This window comes from Gobio gobio, assembly GCF_949357685.1.
Source record: "Gobio gobio genome assembly, chromosome: 3".
Taxonomy (NCBI): Eukaryota; Metazoa; Chordata; class Actinopteri; order Cypriniformes; family Gobionidae; genus Gobio; species Gobio gobio.
Window position 1 is genome coordinate 51,076,326 of NC_137099.1, and position 20,187 is coordinate 51,096,512.

General features: G+C 44.7%; 1 protein-coding gene across 1 annotated transcript in view; it reads right to left on the reverse strand.

The window, feature by feature from the left end:
- Positions 1-20,187, reverse strand: part of sorcs1 (sortilin-related VPS10 domain containing receptor 1) — a gene marked incomplete at its 3' end in the record, with an annotated part of 390,020 nt that overhangs the window by 74,059 nt on the left and 295,774 nt on the right. Inside the window, exons 17-19 of the mRNA XM_079813234.1 lie at positions 15,078-15,191; positions 12,838-13,009; positions 9,288-9,474 (exon numbers count right to left, since the gene is read on the reverse strand). Coding sequence (XP_079669360.1) covers positions 9,288-9,474; positions 12,838-13,009; positions 15,078-15,191 — 473 coding nt within the window. The remainder of the gene's footprint in view (positions 1-9,287; positions 9,475-12,837; positions 13,010-15,077; positions 15,192-20,187) is intronic.

Below are 20,187 nucleotides of genomic sequence, written 5' to 3' on the forward strand. Positions count from 1 at the left end.
CTACTACTAACTATAAGTAACTTTGCAAATACATGTCAACTACCAGTCATTAGATTGTAAGTAGACTACTACTAACTATAAGTAACTTTGCAACTACCAGCCATTAGAGTGTTAGTAGAATGTCTGCTTAATATCTGCTAAATCTATTTTGATGCTCCCCAACAGACAATATACTGACTAGAAGTAACTTTGCAATATGTCAACTTATTCTAATACTCTAATGAGAGTTAGTTGACATGTAGTTGCAAAGTTACTTATAGTTAGTAGAATGTCTAATATGGACTATCAAAATAAAGGTAACCCAAAACTGATCTTTTTTCACAGCAGTAATATGTGACCAGGTTATGGTGGAATCTGTTTTTTGTTTAAAAAAACATGTATATTGAATGAGATTAATGAAACAAATGCCTAAACAAAGCACAACTAAAACATCCTCCTAATGATTCCACCATATATTCATTCATTCACAAACAGTTCTCTTAGGGACACAGAGCCATCTGCGTGTGAATTTCAGCTCATGCACCAAGGGCCCTATTTGCTTTGCCTGGCACGACAGGATTGACAGATTGGAAGTGTTCCGTCTCCCTGATCAATATGTCAGTGTGGAGGCATCTGTCTGCCTGAAAGCAGCAGGGGGTGGCAAGTTCACTGAGTAGGTGGACATGAGAAAAAACTGGACATTTGAATGAAAACGCTCAGATAATTGCAGATACGTGATGAGCTTCCTTTAGCATAAACGGACTAAACCAAAAAAATAAATTAAAAAAAATGATACAAGAAGCCATCTGTTCTTAGAATGTGTTAAAATAACATCTCCCAACATTAGAACAAGACTTTGTTACATAAGAGGATAGAGTAGTCTGTTCGATTATTGGCATGAAGTCTAATCCATATTCTGGCCAAGAACCACCCACGTATAGACACAAAGAGGCCATTTGACTACCATGTGAAATGACCAATCACACTTTTTTTATTCTTCTTCAAAACATTAAAATGCAAGTCCATCAGAAATTGATGCTTTTTAATGACTTTTCAAACCTTTTCAGATGTAGCATAAATGCAGTTCAATAATGGTCTTAACTTTATGTTATATAGGCAAAATTGAACTGCACACTCACTTAAGGATTTTATATGCATTATTTATTTAACAAAAAATATTAAACAAGCTAAAATATGAAAACAATTCCTTAATCCATTAATACATTTATAGTCCACTTTAGACATTCTACTAACTAAAAGTAGCTTTGCAACTACATGTCAACTACCAGCCATTAGAGTATTAGTAGACTACTACTAACTATAAGTAACTTTGCAACTACATGTCATCTACCAGTCATTACAGTTTTAGTAGACTACTACTAACGTCTCGGTTACGTATGGTAACCCTCGTTCCCTGAAGGAGGGAACGGAGACGTACGTCGGTAATAACCGACGAATTGGGGATCACTTCAGAGAGCCCCTATCAGCTTCGAGAACTTAAGAACAGGCCAATGAACAATTGGCGTGCGAGATTTGCATCTCGCGCTCCGCCCCGCGCCGCGGGTATAAACGGGAAGCGAGAGCACCGCACTGACGTTTTTCACTGAGGAGCCGAACCAGTGACTCGGCCAAGCAGTGATGGAAGGAACTGTGGCGACGGGACGTACGTCTCCGTTCCCTCCTTCAGGGAACGAGGGTTACCATACGTAACCGAGACGTTCCCTTTCAGTCGGTCACTACGACGTACGTCGGTAATAACCGACGAATTGGGATCCCTATGGAAAACGCCACAGTTACTACCACTTCCAGCGCCCAGCGAGAGCCCCTCAGACCCCGTTCTGAAGCGGGCGGGAAGATTCACGCTAGAAGAGTCATACTGCTGTTCCGCAAGACCCATTCAGCAGACTTGATTGGATAACGCTGGGAAAGCGTGCCCGAAGGACGCTGCGGGAGCCACATCATGCCCGGAGGGAGTTACCATGTGGAGAACACGTATGGGCTGGCCGTGGGCAGCACAACATACGGAGTCCCAGGGGAGGCCCCGGCCTAATGCAGGCGGGAGACGACACCGTACTGAGACGGCAGAGAACTCTGCCAAGGGAAAGACACGAGCTCGCCGTAGGGAGCTGTACCGTGGAAATACACGTATGGGACCGCCGTAGGGGTCACGACATACGGAACCCAGCCTGACACAAGTTCCACCAATGCATACGAGTGCCAGACCTGGCGTCGGACGCTCCGCAACATCCGACTGCCGAGGGGTGCGGAGGACTCAACAGGGTTCGCCTATCCTGGGGAACTCGACTGGAGAAAATAAGCGCACGTATCCGTTCCAGGGGAAGGGAATGGCGCAGCAAGCCGACACTAGAACGGGCACTTCAGTGAAGCTGACTATGGGAAGCGAGCACACGAGAAGCCACCGGCTCTACACGCAGGCTATAAAACCTAGCGAACGTGTTGGGTGTCGCCCAGCCCGCAGCTCTACAAATGTCTGTCAGCGAGGCGCCACGAGCCAGCGCCCAGGAAGAAGCTACACCCCAGGTGGAGTGAGCTCTAACCCCGAGCGGGCAGGGCACGTCTTGGGATTCATACGCCAAGACGATGGCATCCACTATCCAGTGGGCCATCCTCTGCTTGGAGACAGCCTTTCCCTTCTGCTGTCCTCCGTAACAGACGAAGAGCTGCTCTGAGGTCCTGAAGCTTTGCGTTCTGTCCACGTAAGTCCGGAGAGCACGGACGGGACAGAGCAAAGCTAGGGCTGGGTCTGCCTCCTCCGAAGGCAGCGCTTGCAGGCTCACCACTTGGTCCCGGAAGGGAGTAGTGGGAACCTTGGGCACATATCCAGGCCAGGGTCTCAGGGTCACCTGAGAATCACCCGGCCCGAATTCCAGGCACGATTCGTCGACCGAAAATGCCTGCAGGTCCCCTACCCTCTTAACTGAGGCCAATGCAATCAGGAGTATTGTCTTTAGAGACAAGATCTTAAGCTCTACTGACTGTAAAGGCTCGAAGGGCGCCCTCTGCAGTGCGGTCAGCACCAGAGACAAGTCCCAAGAGGGTATAGAAGAAGGGCGAGGAGGATTTAGTCTCCTCGCTCCCCTTAGGAACCTGACGATCAGATCATGCTTGCCCAAGGACTCACCATCAATGAGGTCATGGCTTGCGGCGATGGCGGCAACATATACCTTGAGGGTGGAGGGAGACAGCCTTCGCTCCAACCCGTCTTGAAGAAAAGATAGCACAGATCCGATCGAACACTTCCGGGGGTCTTCTCGGCGAGAAGAGCACCAATCGACGAACAGGTTCCACTTCAACGCATAAAGCCGTCTCGTAGAGGGGGCTCTGGCGGAAGCGATGGTGTCGACTACCGCTTGCGGTAGGTCACCTAGAACCTCCGCGTCCCGTCCTTAGGGACCAGACATGGAGTTTCCAGAGGTCTGGACGCGGGTGCCATAGGGTGCCCCGTCTCTGAGACAGAAGGTCCTACCTCAGAGGAATGGGCCAAGGAGGTGCTGTCGCGAGGAGCACTAGTTCCGGGAACCACGTCCTGTTGGGCCAGTACAGAGCTACCAAGAGGAGATGCTCCTCGTCCTCCCTGACCTTGCACAGTGTCTGTGCAAGAAGGCTCACTGGGGGAAACGCATATTTGCGCAGAGCCCGGGGCCAGCTGTGTGCCAGTGCATCCGTGCCGAGGGTCCCCTCGGACAGGGAATAAAACAACTGGCAGTGGGTCGTGTCGTGGGCGGCAAACAGATCGATCTGTGCGGCCCCAAAGCGACTCCAAATCAGCTGGACCACCTGGGGGTGGAGTCGCCACTCTCCGGGAAGCACTGGCAACCGTGACAGCTCGTCGGCCGCACGATTGAGCAGGCCCGGAATGTGGATAGCACGAAGGGACCTCAGATGCTTCTGACTCCACAGGAGGAGATGGCGGGCGAGTTGGGACAAACGGCGGGAGCGTAGACCACCTTGTTTGTTGATGTACGCAACGGCCGTCGTGCTGTCCGTCCGGACCAGAACGTGCTTGTCTTTGAGCGACCCTTTGAGGCGGCTGAGAGCAAGACGAACTGCCAGCAACTCTAGGCAATTGATATGCCATTGCAGTTGGGGCCCCGTCCACAGACCCGATACTGCAAGCCCGTTGTACGTGGCCCCCCAACCCGTGGGTGAGGCATCCGTGGAGACAACATGATGCCTGGACACTTGTTCTAGAGGCACTCCTGCCCGTAGAAATGAAGGGTCCGACCACGGGGTGAGGGTTTGGCGGCATCTCGGCGTCACTTGGACACGGAGGGACCCGCTGTGCCACGCCCATCTCGGGACTCGGTCGTGTAGCCAGTGCTGAAGCGGTCTCATATGGAGCAGCCCTAGCGGCGTTACTGCGGCTGCTGCTGCCATATGCCCCAGGAGCCTCTGAAAATGTTTCAGTGGAACCGCTGTACTGCGTTTGAGCGTACTCAAGCAGCTCAGCACCGACTGGACGCACTCCTCTTTGAGGCGCGCAGTCATGGCGACCGAGTCGATCTCCATCCCGAGAAAAGAGATCCTCTGTACGGGACAGAGTTTGCTCTTCTCCCACTTGACCCGAAGACCCAACTGGCTGAGGTGCCGGAGCACCATGTCCCTGTGTTCGCACAACTGCTCCCGTGACTGGGCAAGAATCAGCCAGTCGTCGAGATAGTTGAGGATGCGAACACCACGCTCTCTCATGGGAGCAATGGCCGCCTCCGCGACTTTTGTGAAGACACGGGGCGACAGGGACAGCCCGAAGGGCAGGACTTAGTACTGGTATGCCCGTCCGTCGAAAGCAAAGCGTAGAAACGGTCTGTGTCGAGCGAGAATCGAGACATGAAAGTACACGTCCTTCAGGTCGATCGCTGCAAACCAATCCTGGGGACGGATGCATCTGAAGATGCGTTTCTGGGTTAACATTCGGAACGGCATCCTGTGGAGGGAGCGGTTCAGGTAACGCAGGTCCAGGATCGGTCGTAACCCGCCACCTTTCTTGGGTACAATGAAGTACGGGCTGTAGAACCCAGACTTCATATCGGCTGGAGGGACCGGCTTTATCGCGTCCTTCGCCAGTAGGACAGCGATCTCCGCCCGAAGCACGGGGGCATCCACCCACGCAATAGACGTGAAGTGAACGCCCCCGAACTTGGGCGGACGCCGGGCGAACTGAATCGCAAACCGAGTCTGATGGTACAGATGACCCAGCGAGACGGGCTGGGGAGCGCTAGCCAGGCCCCCAGAGACCGAACAAGCGGGGTCATCGGTACCACAGACGTACCCGCAGCAGGGCAGCGAGGCGGAATGCAGGGACCCCAGGACGACATGGGAGTGGTCCGTGTAGGGGTCTGGGTCTGACACACGACCTGCATCCGCTGAGGGGGTGCGCGAGTGTGGGAAGGCCGCTTGAGTGCGTTCCCACAGCCGGCACCCCCTGCTGGCGATTTGGAGAGGCACCAGAGGCTGACAAGGCATGGGAGCGTTGTACACCGCCCAGCGCGCTCTCCAAATGAAGGAGGGGCTGAGCGTGGCAAGGCTTTGTGGCGTTGCACACGGTCTGCCTCACCTCCTTCCTCAGCGGGGAACAAGAGCGGCGAGGCATAGCGTCGCGCACTGTCGTCCACACACCGCTGAGAAGAGGGGAATGAGAGTGGCGAGGCTTGTAGCGTCACACACTGCCATTCTCGCCCTCTTGTGGGGAGGGGAATGAGGGCGGCGAGGCTTGTAGCGTCACACGCTGCCATTCCTGAACTCCTGAGACCCAGAGATATTGGAACTGTTCTTCTCTTTTTTTTTTTTTTTTTTAGATATATATTTGGGTACCACTGGCTGTTTTTAACCCCAGTGGCGGAACAGAATTACTAATGGTTTTTACCCGGCCCTCCTCCGGGGGAAGAACAGTCCCGAACCAAATCCGGGTCAATGGTGTTTCTGGACATCGTCTAGCCAAGGGCCAGCGCTGTGCGCAGCTCAACCTCGGCTGAGAACTACCCTCATGCCCTAAGCAGGGCGGAGGTGGCCTGCCAGTGGCACTGCCACCCCACCGATGAGGGTAGTGAGAGAGAGGAAAACTTTATACAGATTATGGCCCTATTGGTGTTCCATATTTTGCCACCAATAGTTCCATAATGCAAAAGCCTTCCAACGCACATCCGGGAAAGGCAAGAGGCAGGCAAGGCGAATTATGCGTTGCACTATGCCTCAGCCACCCGGGAAAGCATGGCTGTCGAGCATGAATCGGATTCAGCACGAGCGCCCACTATTATAGTGGGAATCTCAGCATCATCTTCATTTTCAACACATAACAGCCCTCTCTCCGATGCAGCGATTGACATCTGTCCTCTGCTAGAGCCCCAAACGAAACGCTAGGTCCTTTTTTTTTTATTTTTTTATTATTTATTTATTTATTTTTTAGGACCAGCAATCCCATCTGTAAGCTACCGGCAGACATGTGAGACAGTGGGCGTGGCCGTGAGACGGCACACGGCGCGCTGAACACTCAAGCCCTTATGAAAAAGGCAAGATGAACAGCGCGCCGACGTGGCCATGCTCTCATTAGAGAGCATAGACCACCCACAAACACTGTCTCAACATGCGTAGCCGCCGAGTGACGCGCGCTGAGCTGCCGTGGCAACCCGCGCTGTCACTCGGCAGCTAGACGGCACACGGCGCGCTGAACACTCAAACCCTCACGCGGAAGGCGAGATGACCAGCGCGTCGACGTGGTCCCGTTCCCCTGAGAGAACACGGATCACCCACGAACACAGTCTCAACATGTTTATGCGAGAGGGATCGTGGCCGTCAGGACAGGAAACAACCGCATCCAGAAACGCACGAGTGGAATGACGTCTTGAAAAAGACGCAGTGTCACACCCGTGTTGCTCTTTTTGTGAGGAACGCTCTTTTAAGAGAGTGCTGAAGCACCCAGGGAAACCGCGGCAACACACAGGGGATAGTGCAGCCTGTGTTTGCACTCAAAGAATGGAACGCCCACCGATACCAACAGATTGCTGTGATAACAGCAGTTTGTTCCTTCTAGCAGCTTGAGTTCGCGGTCCCGCTGGAAAGCGCCGTCACACCAGCACACGATCCTCTTCTCTGTTCTGATGAATTCTCTTTCGCTGAAAAGACAGGAAAGCAGTCTCTGCAACTTCAAACGCCGGTTCGGCTCCGAAGTGAATGACGTCAGTGCGGTGCTCTCGCTTCCCGTTTATACCCGCGGCGCGGGGCGGAGCGCGAGATGCAAATCTCGCACGCCAATTGTTCATTGGCCTGTTCTTAAGTTCTCGAAGCTGATAGGGGCTCTCTGAAGTGATCCCCAATTCGTCGGTTATTACCGACGTACGTCGTAGTGACCGACTGAAAGGGAACTATAAGTAACTTTGCAACTACATGTCAACTACCAGCCATTAGAGTATTAGTAGACTACTACTAACTATAAGTAACTTTGCAACTACATGTCATCTACCAGTCATTACAGTATTAGTAGACTACTACTACTAACTAGAAGTAAATTTGCAACTACATGTCAACTACCAGCCATTACAGTATTAGTAGACTACTACTAACTAAAAGTAGCTTTGCAACTACATGTCAACTACCAGTCATTAGAGTATTAGTATACTACTACTAACTATAAGTAACTTTGCAACTACATGTCATCTACCAGTCATTACAGTATTAATAGACTACTACTAATTATAAGTAACTTTGCAACTACATGTCATCTACCAGTCATTACAGTATTAGTAGACTACTACTAACTTTAAGTAACTTTGCAACTACATGCCAACTACCAGTCATTACCCCATTAGTAGACTACTACTAACTATAAGTAGCTGTGCAACTAAATACCAACTACCAGTCATTACAGTACTAGTACTACTAGTTATACTACTACTACTTACTATAAGTAGCTTTGCAACTACATGTAAACTACCAGTCATTACAGTATTAGTAGACTACTACTAACTATAAGTAACTTTGCAACTACATGTCAACAACCAGCCATTACTGTATTAGTATACTACTACTAACTATAAGTAGCTTTGCCACTACATGTCATCTGCCAGTCTAATTACAGTATTAGTAGACTACTACTAACTAAAAGTAGCTTTGCAACTAAATGTAAACTACCAGTCATTACAGTATTAGTAGACTACTACTAACTATAAGTAACTTTGCAACTACATGTCAACTACCAGTCCTTACAGTATTATTAGGCTACTACTAACTATAAGTAACTTTGTAACTACATGTCAACTAGCAGTCATTAGAGTATTAGTAGACTGTCTGCTTAATATCTGCTAACACTTTATTTTGATGCTCCTAACAGACATTCTACTGACTATAAGTAACTTGGCAACTACTCTCAACTATGCAACTATGTCAACTTATTCTACTAACCAGGGCCCGTATTCTTAAAGCTTCTAAGAATCCTCTCAGAAAGCTCCTAAATGACCTTAAAAACTTATACGTAGGAGTCTTAGCTCAAGAGTTATTCAGGAACAATCTGAGAGAAACTCAGGAAAATACAACTACTTTTATCTCAGTGAGGAGGTGGGGCTGACCCCGTTGCTATGTATGACACAGTCTTTAAAAGACTGTGATTGGTTGGTTGTCCAAGAAGGGGGGAAAAAAGAGCGCTTTTAAGTGTAGAATCCATATAAACCTTCACTTTTAAATTACAGGCGCCATTTTTACCGTACTTTCTGTGATGGGCAACATCACGACTGTGACGAGTCCTCCTGTCTTTGGTTTGTTTACATGTCTTCGGTCCGTGTTGCATTCATATTGGAACAGTACCAGAGTTCATTTGGAAGCGGACCGAGACCCATCTTCTCTTTAATGGTCTCAGTCCGCTTGTTGGTGCGCACCAGGGTTCAGATGGCAGCGTTCACACTTATTCAAATTAACCGCACTAACAGAGCAATCGCACAAGGGTTCGTTTTAATCAAACCAAACATCACAAGTGTGAACACACCCTAAGTAAAGTTCATCAGAGCTATATGATATTTTGCGTCCTTAGGACCTTGAAGTGTCTGTCGGCAATAACTTTGAGGGATGATTTCAATCTGGTCGTCCAGTTAGAGACTATGAGCTTGAAATCTAGATTGCTTAATATGGAGTGGAATACGACCGAGGCCAAATGAGATTTTTCTGGTCAATAAAGCATAAATGAGTTCAGAGTGCACAGACCCAGTGGGTCTTTAAAATACATTATGGATATAGAAGTAGAATACGATATGGCTGTCTGTATTATGCATATTGTTACTCGCCCCTCCCACGTCTTGGCTTACACGTAATGTGTAGGAAGAGGAGCACAGTTTCAGAGCCCAGACTGTTCTCTGCCATGGCTGACACTCGGTAGATTCCCACGTTCTTGTAGATGTGTTTAATGCCATCTTCAATAGAGCTCACGTTGGAGTAGGTGAAGGCGTTTCCGTCGCCGAAATCCACCGTGATGCTGGTTTTCGATCCATCACCCTGAGGAAAAAAAGTCATGAAACATCATTGAGTCTGACTGAAAAAAAGCACAGACGAACAAAACAAAAAACAGCCAGGATGGTCTAGCTGGTGGATCTCACAAATGTTCTTTAGTTAGAATACTTTCTGTAATAAAGGTTTTTTTTTTTAGGCAGGAAGCAAAACTGTTCCTGACTACAATACTGCCAAAGCTCTGTGTACGATTTCTTTCAGCTGTCGGTTCATCTGCTCTGGAGGGCATCTTGTCTGGAGATCTATCATGGGAAAACATTGCTCTTGTGCAGGCAAAACGCTCTCTAAGGAGTTCTCAAAATCTCAAACTATGGTAAGGATGAGGGTTATCTCTGTTCTTTTGGGGTTAGCAGCACAACTGTTTCTGTCAGAAGTCCAAGAGAGTTGTGTGACGCAGAGTGAACGAGAAATAGTCTTTTAATAAAAGCAAGGAGCAAGTGCATACACAACTTTTCGTTTACACAAGACAATGAACAGACGGATCACAGGGATTAAATACACAGGAGGAGGAGGATCAACAGAACAGGGAACAGGTGTGAACTAATTAGGAACCATGACAACTAATTAATGACCATAAGGCTGCGTGTCCACCAAAGCGTTTTTAGTTGGCTGAAAACTCCTCGCTGTGGGTGCTTGAGGGCGTTTTGGCAGTTTTTATTTTCAATTGAGACTCTTTGCTTGATATGATACGGAATATCCGCAGAAGTGTTATTAGTATCTCATTTCACAGATAGTTTGTAGTTCTGTATTAATTCGATATAAAAATGCAGATACAATGTAAAGTATTTGCTCTGGCTCTCGTTTTAAATTATTTTCTTCCGTCATTATGCTTGTTGTCATCTGTTGCCGTTGTACAAGCAGGATGTGGCGGTTGGTCAGTGTTGTATTTTTCAACACCAACCGCCACTCCTCCACTGTGATTGGATGGCTGGGTAAAAACTGACAGTGATGAGCGCTGTTGAAGTGGAAAATTCTTCTACTCTTTGCGACTAGTAAAAAACGATGAGTGTTCAGCGGTTGAGCGTGAAATACTCGCTCAGCACCTGGTTATTCTCATGGTGTTCTAAAAACGTGGCGCTCCCATTGAAAACAATTGAATACACCAGCCAGCCGCGTGAAATAACGCTTTGGTGGACACACGACCTAACTCAAATGGCAAATGGTGACAATGGAAACTAAGCAGCCGTTTACAAAACACTGTTTTAAACTAAAAACTGAAAACTTTTTATGCCGTTCATTTACACAACATTCACGAGTTCACACTTACATCAAATTAAATAGAGTAAAGATTATGCGTATTTGGCGTGCTGTCCAGGGGAGGGCTATCCCTATATAAAAATACACGAAAGAGCTCAATTCACTTTTTTGTTTGTTTTTTAAAACCAGCTATATAGTTTTTATAACTTTGTATTACTGTTTTAGTCAGTAGGTCTTATCAGGTTAAGCTAAAGCTTCAAATAAGTTTATTTATTTATTTTTTTTATTTAATTTATTTAATTTCAAGTAATGAAGATTTTTTAAATGGTTTTAGTTAACTATTATAACCCTGATACTTTATTGCATATGTGTCAAATACTGGTCTTTCCTCCTGAATATGAATTAAATGGGAATTAAATTAAATACAGTTTATTGTGTAAACAAAAACAAATATATAATGCGTGACTTGTAATTATAAACAAGCTCGAAATACACCTGGACTCTTATTTTGAAATGTCTACGCCTCTGTTGCAGTTGCAGCTGCTCATTCAAGTTCAGATGAGGAGATAAAATATGCATTGATACAACCGTCTAAAACATATTACTATATAAACATCGTAAAGTAAACATTGTCATTATTCATCCGCATTAGTTCATAAACAATGGCCTGGCATAAATGTGCGTTATTCATTGATTGTGAACCGCTCTGGAGCGCTGGATTGGGGATGCGTGAGCCTGTAGAGCGCGCAACAGCGACATGTTTTCCAGCGGTTAGATCAGTTCAAATCAAATGTGCGCATCTGTTACACAGGATATATCAGTTCTGACAGGATCTCTTCCCTAATCGTCCCTCCCTAACATTTTCGTCTTGTTTTTATTTGTTGACAAAAATGACAGTTGATTTTCGTCATAGTTTTTGTCATCCAACACTAGTTTTTATTTAGTTATCGTCTCGTTTTCGTCAGTGAAAAAATTTTGTTGACGAAAATGATGACACAAATTATTCGTCACAAAATTAACACTGATTAAAATCAAAGAGAGGAGATAGGTTGGTGGAGGGATGCTAAAATAAAAACGGTCAACGAAAGCAGGTAAATCTGCTGTATATATACACCTCTTATCGTTGATTAAATTGATTAGCTTAATGTGCTTCACTTGTGTTTAATTAGGTTTATTTTTCTGCACGTGCTCCTCCCGAAATTTGTTAATAAAACATCACGTGTTTTGGGGGCCTGAAAACGGAATTTTCAAAGTGCAAGATTTGAAAAACAATAGCCTGCCGTTATCGCCTCAGTGTAAACTACAAAAACGCACATTTTTGAAAACGGCGATGCCATGCTCATGCATATGTTCAGTCTATATGCTTGTAGTGTTTCTTTACAAAGTGACATCACCATCTACTGGCCTGGCAGCATAACACTGCGTTTTTAGTAGTTTTCACGGATAAGCCAAAAAATCGTTTGTCTGTGCGCAAATTGTCTGTACGCAAAAAAAGAAAAGGAAAACTTTTCAATTTTATTACATTGTTGTCGTGTTAACGTACTCTAACATCGTATCCTAAATACACGTACCGCGACACAAAAACAACACAAAACATTATCTCAGGTAATGTTTATGTGCTTTATTTAATGTTAAAAGCGTGTAATGTGACTCTTAATATCATTTAGTGCTCCTAGCTTTGTAAAATAGTCATACTAAAAGCAACAATGGATAATTCACCTCAGATCTTAAAATGAAACAGATTGCTCTGATTGATTGATTAGATTTGTAATCTTGTAGACACGCATCTGGTGTGGATAGACAAATTGCTTGTCGCTGGAATCTTATCGCATCGCGTGTAGTTAGGACACGGTGTAAGACTGAAAACTAAACATGACCATGACAGTTTTCAACATGTTTAAAAATATTTATTAAGTAGCAAATCGGCATTTTAGAATGATTTCTGAAGGATCATGTGACACTGAAGACTGGAGTAATGATGCTGAAAATTCAGCTTTGATCACAAAATACATTAAAATAGAAAACAATATTTTAAGGAAATAACAGAACCTATGTTTTTGTTGCATTGATAGTAGTTAGATGCTATTTGAAATATTTCAGCAAAAGAAATATAAGAATTTGTCGCTGAAAAGGGGAGACTGAATCTATCTGTACCTCTTCCAGGAACACGAGGAAGGTGACGTTGCTGGCCAGAGTGGCCGTTAGCTTCCCTTCGCTGGTCACTAAGTGGAGGCCGCGAGGGGCCAGGCTAGGGCACAGCTGCCTACGAGCCGTGTACTGCTCCATCACCCCACCGGTGCAGTTGTTTGACACCACCTTTCTGTACCTGCACACACACAGACGCATAAAACACACTCCCATTAAAACCTATGCACAAAATGATCAGTTGACAGCACTGAAATAAGTGTGCTTATCTGTGACAGTGAAAACACAGACACTAATGAGTCACACATCAAAATCATTTGGGAATACAGATGGTGAAAATTTTTAATTGAAAATCACACACGCACACAAGTTTTCTTAGCTAAATGGGGACATTGCATAGACGTTTGTTGTTTTTATACTGAGCTAGTTATGAAGCAGTTTACTATAATCGAACCTTAACCCACATCCTAATTTATGGAGCTATCAGGGGTTTCCGAAGTCGGTCCTGGAGAGCCACTGTCTTGCAGAGTTGCAACTTGCCTTAACACACCTTTCTGGAAGTTTCTAGTAAGCCTAGTAAGGCCCTTTCCCAAATGGCACACTTCATATGCACTTTCAGTCTTGTGGACTTACAATGGCTGCATTGTGTGCGTGTGTCCGTTAAGTCCACGAGACCGTAGGGTGTCCCATTTGTCATTTTAGGTCTCAGAAGGGTGATTGCGAGCGCCCACTTTGCGGTCGATATGCGCCCTTGATGCGCACTTTTGCTGAGCCTGCACTGATGCGAGTTCCCCAGCAGACTCCCCGACATTCAAAGCGGTGTTACGTCACGAAAGTACAGACTTGTAGGAAGACCGCGAGAGTTTAGGGTGTCATTTGGGACAGGGCCTAAGACCTTGATCTGGTTTAGGTGTGATTAATTAGGGTTAGAGCTAATCTTTGCAGGACACTGGCTCTCCAGGAGACAGATTGGCCACCCCTGCTCTACATCAATTTTAAACTATTTATGAGGTTTTGAATACACTAAAATAAACTGAATCAAAGTTTACTGAAAAATACTGGAACATTTAATTTAAATACATATGAAAAGTCACCATGAAATCAAAATTGACAGTTCTTATTTTTTTATGGAATATTGTAGTATTTATTATAAATTATTTATCTGTGCACATTTTAATTTTTTTCCCATATACACATGCCATCATAATTTTTCCTCAAAATGACTTTGCCTCCCTCTTGCAGTGACATCTCTTCTCTGATGATGATCATGTGTTTACGGGGCGGGACAACCTGTCACTCACATGAGATCCACCAATAGCAAACCACAACTATCCAACTATCCAACCATCCAGCAGCCATATCACCCTGTAGCCCAAGACTGGTTTCCCACTGAAGCTAAGCAGAGCTGAGCCTGGTCAGTACCTGGATGGGAGACCTCCTGGAAAAATTAGGTTGCTGCTGGTAGAGGTGTTAGTGAGGCCAGCAGGGGGCGCTCACCCTGTGGTCTGTGTGGGTCCTAACACCCCAGTATAGGGATGGGGACACTATACTGTAACAAGCACTGTCCTTCGGATGAGACGTTAAACCGAGGTCCTGACTCTCTGTGGTCATTAAAAATCCCAGGATTTCCTTCGGAAAAAGAGTAGGGGTGTAACCCCGGCATCCTGGCCAAATTTGCCGATTGGCCTCTGTCCATCATGGCCTCCTAATCATCCCCCTATCCTGATTGGCTTCATCACTCTGTCTCCTCTCCACCAATCAGCTGGTGTGTGGTGGGCGTTCTGGCGCAATATGGCTGCCGTCGCATCATCCAGGTGGATGCTGCACATCGGTGGTGGTTGAGAAGATTCCCTCCCTTTCATGTAAATCGCTTTGAGTACCCAGAAAAACCGCTATATAAATTTAACAAATTATTATTATTATTATTAATTCCCCATGGACAAAAGTTCTCCCCTACATTTGTTTTTCCTTGTTCAAGAAGCTGTTCCTCTCCGATATACAGTTCACAACTTCCGTTTCATACATAACCTTATCCCAACTATCCAATTCCGTAAATATGAATAACTCCTAATTGATAATTTTCTGCATGCACCTGGAAAAGTTACACTATGTATAAATAAAATAAAAATAATAAGAGAGACATATTGCTGGAACAACATTACCATCAACCAGTCATTGTTGTTGAAGGAACACGTTCAGCATGTGTAAACCTCTTTAAATGGTGATGCATACATCACACAAGATCTCACCCAGTGCTGTTGAGGAACGTGTGTTCTGTGGTACAGGTGCGAGACATGGAGGAGGGGGGGAACCAGAATGCTGGAGTACATTTCCCATTAGTCCTTCTCTCGAAACCATAATCACTGTAAGAAGAGAAGAAGAAAAAAAAAAAACATGGTAAGAACACTGGGACCACAAAACCCATCAGTCCTCCATTTCTTGTTTCTAGGACCATCAACTTCCAATAAGTAATTTAAACACACGTCTTGTCATGATCCCAGCCTGTGTTTCCAAGTCTTGTGAGGACTCTTTTGTTATTTCCTGTCTTGTCATGTTTTGTAGTTCTTTGTAGTTTTTCATGTTGATTCGTTTTCCCAGGGGTTTCCCATTTACCACACCCCCTTGTTATCTTGTTAACCTTGTTTCCCTGTGTGTATGTGTAGATCAGAAATTTGTTATTTTAATATTATTTATATGTATAATTAAATCTATAATGTATTTGTGAAGTTTAAGTGCATGAGAAAGTTATATATACTGCATGAGCTTAAGTTTGCATGACATATTACTGTCATATGGATGGAGAAGGACAGGGAGATATTTTGGTCATACAAGAATGTGAGTACATGTTCTGTATGAAGGACCTCACTGTACATGTAGCACCTGTTTCCGATGATGTAACAGTAGCTTATATTATCAACTGATGTAAGCATGAAGTATACATTCTATTTTAAACAGACCAACATGTTTCTTTACCTTGTAAGGATTTGCAAATCCTGTGGTCAGTGGTATATAATGCTCACTGTTAATGTACAACCTCAGAGAAACATACAGCTGGCACGATAACAACACGTTTCTCTCCTATGTCGAGACATATGACAATAAAGAGCTTTTTGACAAGGCAACTGGTATTCCGGTCCTGTGATTCAATCATAACGGGGACAAAAGCTGAATTTTCAGATCTACAACTTGGCGTCACACGAACAGGATCTGCATTTCAGACATTGGTCTCAATCAATTCATCAGGTAAGACATTTTCTTTTTCTTAAAGATTCAAAGTCTGCCTGATGATCTATATTGTTGAGACAGTGACTGAAACTGCTAAAAAGATCTGTGTTATTTTGAAATACCAGTTGTGTTGCCAATGAATATGTGTCAGACATAGTTACATTTTAAGTAATTTAATTGGATGTGATTTACTTGAGTTGTTCTGATCAGTGTACCTCCAAAATATTGAATGAAGCTGGGTTTTAAAGTGGATTCTTTTGTGCAAAAGACCATTTAGTCAAATTTTCGGGAGATTAATCCGTAATGCGATTTAGCAATTAGTTCGTTGTGACTGTAAGGTGGTCGGAACACGGCGAGACTGCAGTTTTGTTTTATTTTTAAATTTTGTTATTTTTGGAGCAGAGAAAAATCTCTAATGTGTCCTTCGGGCCTTAGAACCGTGCTTAGAAGAAGTACGGGGAAGTGCAACGAACTGTGAGATTAAAGCGGTTTAAAGTGGCGGGTCTGCGCTAAAGGGTGCGCAGCTTTAGAAAACCCTAAAACGTTTAAACACGCTAAAGGTATAAAGGCGCCTTGATGAATAAAAGTGGCTAGAATCGTTGGCCTTCTGATTTTGACTGTAAAGCTGTTCAATATTTGGGGAAGAAACTGATCTGAGTTCAACTGTAAATTTGTAAGAATTATTAGAATATTTAGGATTTAACTTTTGTTTTCTTTCTCTTCTTTCTTTGTTTTCTGAGTTGTCAGCTAGGGAGAAAGAGGGAGAGGGAGAGAGTGGAGGGCAGGACCCCCAGCAGTCACACACACAGTCACGCACACACCTAGACACACACTCATACACGCACACACAAAGCTATACATAGCCCTGCTGCTGAGAAGCACAGAGACACAGACCATCTGCAAAATGGCAGAGGGTGTTTATAATAGCAGAACAATATCTGCTTGGTACTTAGAAAAGAAGAACAAAAAACAAGCCAAGTTTTCAAAGAAAGGACTGGACATTGATGCCTCTTTGGATGAACAGTTTAGATGGTTCATGATCCAAAAAGACTCTGTTAAACTGAAAGCCTTTCCGATCCTTGCAGCTAACTGGATTGTGAAACAAGGAGGGATTTGTTGCAGTGCGGATGGGAGTCCAGTTCCACTTGTTGAAGCAATGAAGCCACAGATTGAAGCATATAACAAGTTGAATAAAATCATGTCTATTACATGTTCAGAAAAAGATACAACAATCATTAATGATTCATTTGATCCAGATTGGACAAATATAATAGCTGAGGCTGAAAGTAAATTTTTGCAAGCACCAGTAAACTCAGCAAAAACTGTAATGCCTCCTCCATACAATCCAATTTATCCAAATTTGCCTGAACAATGTAAAACTTCTTGTAAGCCAAATGGAGGGCCAGTTGACAAAATATTTATTGCATCTGCACAGGCCGCTCCAGTAATAACCAGATCCAAATCAACCCAGCCAAACAGAGACATGCTGCGAGTTATACCAGCACCTGCCTCTGATTGGGGTGATGAGACAAGAGAGGACGACATGATAACAATTGATAAGGTTGGTCCTGAATTTTCTTCACCTGCTATTAAAAGGGAAGAAGTACAATCTGAAATGATGATGGAGGAAAGACCATTCACACCAGGAGAACGTCAAGCCATTCTCACAGCCTTGCCTCCTCTGAAGAGACAAGATCCAAACACAGAGTTTTGGCGAGAATTAGATTCCTTGGTTGAAGCACATCAAATGACACTGAGAGACATACACACCATTGTGAAAGCTAAAATCCCAAGAGACAGATGGGAACGCTTGCCAGCGTCAATAACAACAGCCCAATGGATAGACTTGTGGGTTGATGGCCAGGGACGACCCCTGGGTCTTTGGCAAGCCTTAGATGTGTTCCGAAAAGAAATCCAAGAGATCCTGGGCAGTGGTAAGATTCCTTTCACATCAGTAACATTGATTAAGCAAAAAGATGATGAATCTCCAGATGAATATGCCTTGCGTAAATGGAATGCTTATGAAAGATGGGCCCTCTGTGCTAAAAAAGAACCAGACAGAGATGATGTACAGTTTACTGACACACTTGTGGATGGTTTTAGCACAAAATACCAACAAGCCTTATCACTTGGAGTCAATCCAGGAGAAACGTTTGACCAAATTATGCAATGGGCTGGTCGTCTAGAGATGGCTATTAGATCAAACAAGGATGAAGGAAACAAACCAAATCGAAGAGGAGTGGCATTCGCTCAATCCAACATCGACGCAGATAGGATGTTGAAGTTCTGCCACAATTGTAGAAAGACTGGCCACATCGTAAAAGACTGCTGGGCTAAAGGAGGTGGAGCAGAAGGTAAAGGTCCATCATTTAAACAAGTAAATGCCAAAAACAATGATAAAACCTCTCAAGGAAAGACGTGGACGGAAGCACAAGTTCGTCAGCTCATTGAGGGAATTATACGTCCGCAATAGGAATTAGCGGCCCCCTGTAAGAGTAACAAAAGAGACAATCGACTTTTCATCCCTGCTTTGATAGGGGGCCATCAATGTGACTGTCTAATCGATACAGGAGCCTCACTCTCCATAACTGATTTGAACCTTCCTACAACACATGAAACCATAGAAGTTGAAGGAGTTGGAGGAGATATCATGATATTTCACAAAAGTATACCAGTTCCTCTGCAAATACATGAAGATGAAGTTCTATGGACACCTTTCTGGGTGGGGCCGAATTCACAAGGAAGCCTTATAGGTATGGACATTTTACCATTGTTAAACATGATCATATTTACTGACAGTCGTCAAATTACTACAACAGCTGGAATAATACCACATGAAGATCGCACATGTAATATAAGTTCTGTTGGTATAGCAAAACCAATTATCAGAGACTGGGGAAAAGACGGTGTGTGGGGTCTTCTGTGTAGCGTATATCCAGATGTTTGGGCTAAACACAAATTGGATTGTGGTAAAGCCAACATTGACCCTGTTATTATTGAGGGACCGATACATACCCCTCATAAACAATACCCCATTCGACCAGAAGCAAGACAAGCTGTTTTTGAGATTGTGGCAGACTTGGAAGCTGAGGGAATTGTTCGACGAACTTCTTCTACTACCAATAGCCCTGTCTGGCCTGTCAAAAAGTCCGACAATTCATGGAGATTAACCATAGATTACACAAGACTTAACAGTGTAACGCCAAAACCACACCCTATTGTGGCTAACCCTGCTACCATTTTGAATGATATTCCAGGGAATGCAAGAATCTTCACGGTCTTGGATGTGCTGTCAGCTTTCTGGTCTATACCTATTGATGAAAAATCTCAAGAGAAATTGGCCTTCACTGTCGGCGCAAACCAGTATGTCTGGAACAGACTTCCGCAAGGTCTTAACCTTTCTCCAGTTGTATTTCATAGAGCCCTGGACCAATTCTTAACTGAGCGAAAAGCTGAAATTGAGAGTTCAGGAAGTGTTTGCCTCCAATATGTTGATGACTTGTTGATTGCAAGCCCAGATGAAAAAAGCCATCTATCTGCTCTAAATATTACTCTGCAAGCTCTAAGAAAAGGTGGATTTAAAGTTAACCCCGACAAAGCACAGCTGGCCAAAGCTAAAGTTATTTATTTAGGCCAAGAAATATCTGCTGAGGGAAGAAGAATGACAACAGAGCGTGTAGAGGCATTGCAGCAACTTCCAAAACCTCTGACAGTTACAGGGATGCGGAAGGTGATGGGACTTTTTAACTATTGTCGTCAATATATCCCTGATTTTGCCAGTATCACTATTCCTCTCATTGATCTGTATAAAGGGGGAAAGCCTGGAGTGGAACAGCTGGAATGGACACCAGAAGCTGAGGAAGCATTTACTGCTATGAAAAAGAAACTGATTTCAGCCCCAGCCTTGGGTCTTCCTGATGGTCGTTTGCCATTTCATTTGTGGACCAGGGTGGGAGATGAGACCTACTCAGCAGTACTGTGTCAAAAACCAGGTGATCGATACAAACCAGTTGGATACTTTTCCACAAAGATTCCTGTCACCATGATAGGTCAACCACGATGTATACAAGCCCTTGATGGTGCCACGTGGGCAGTGAATGCTGTGGAAAATCTGATTGGTGCACAAACTGTCAC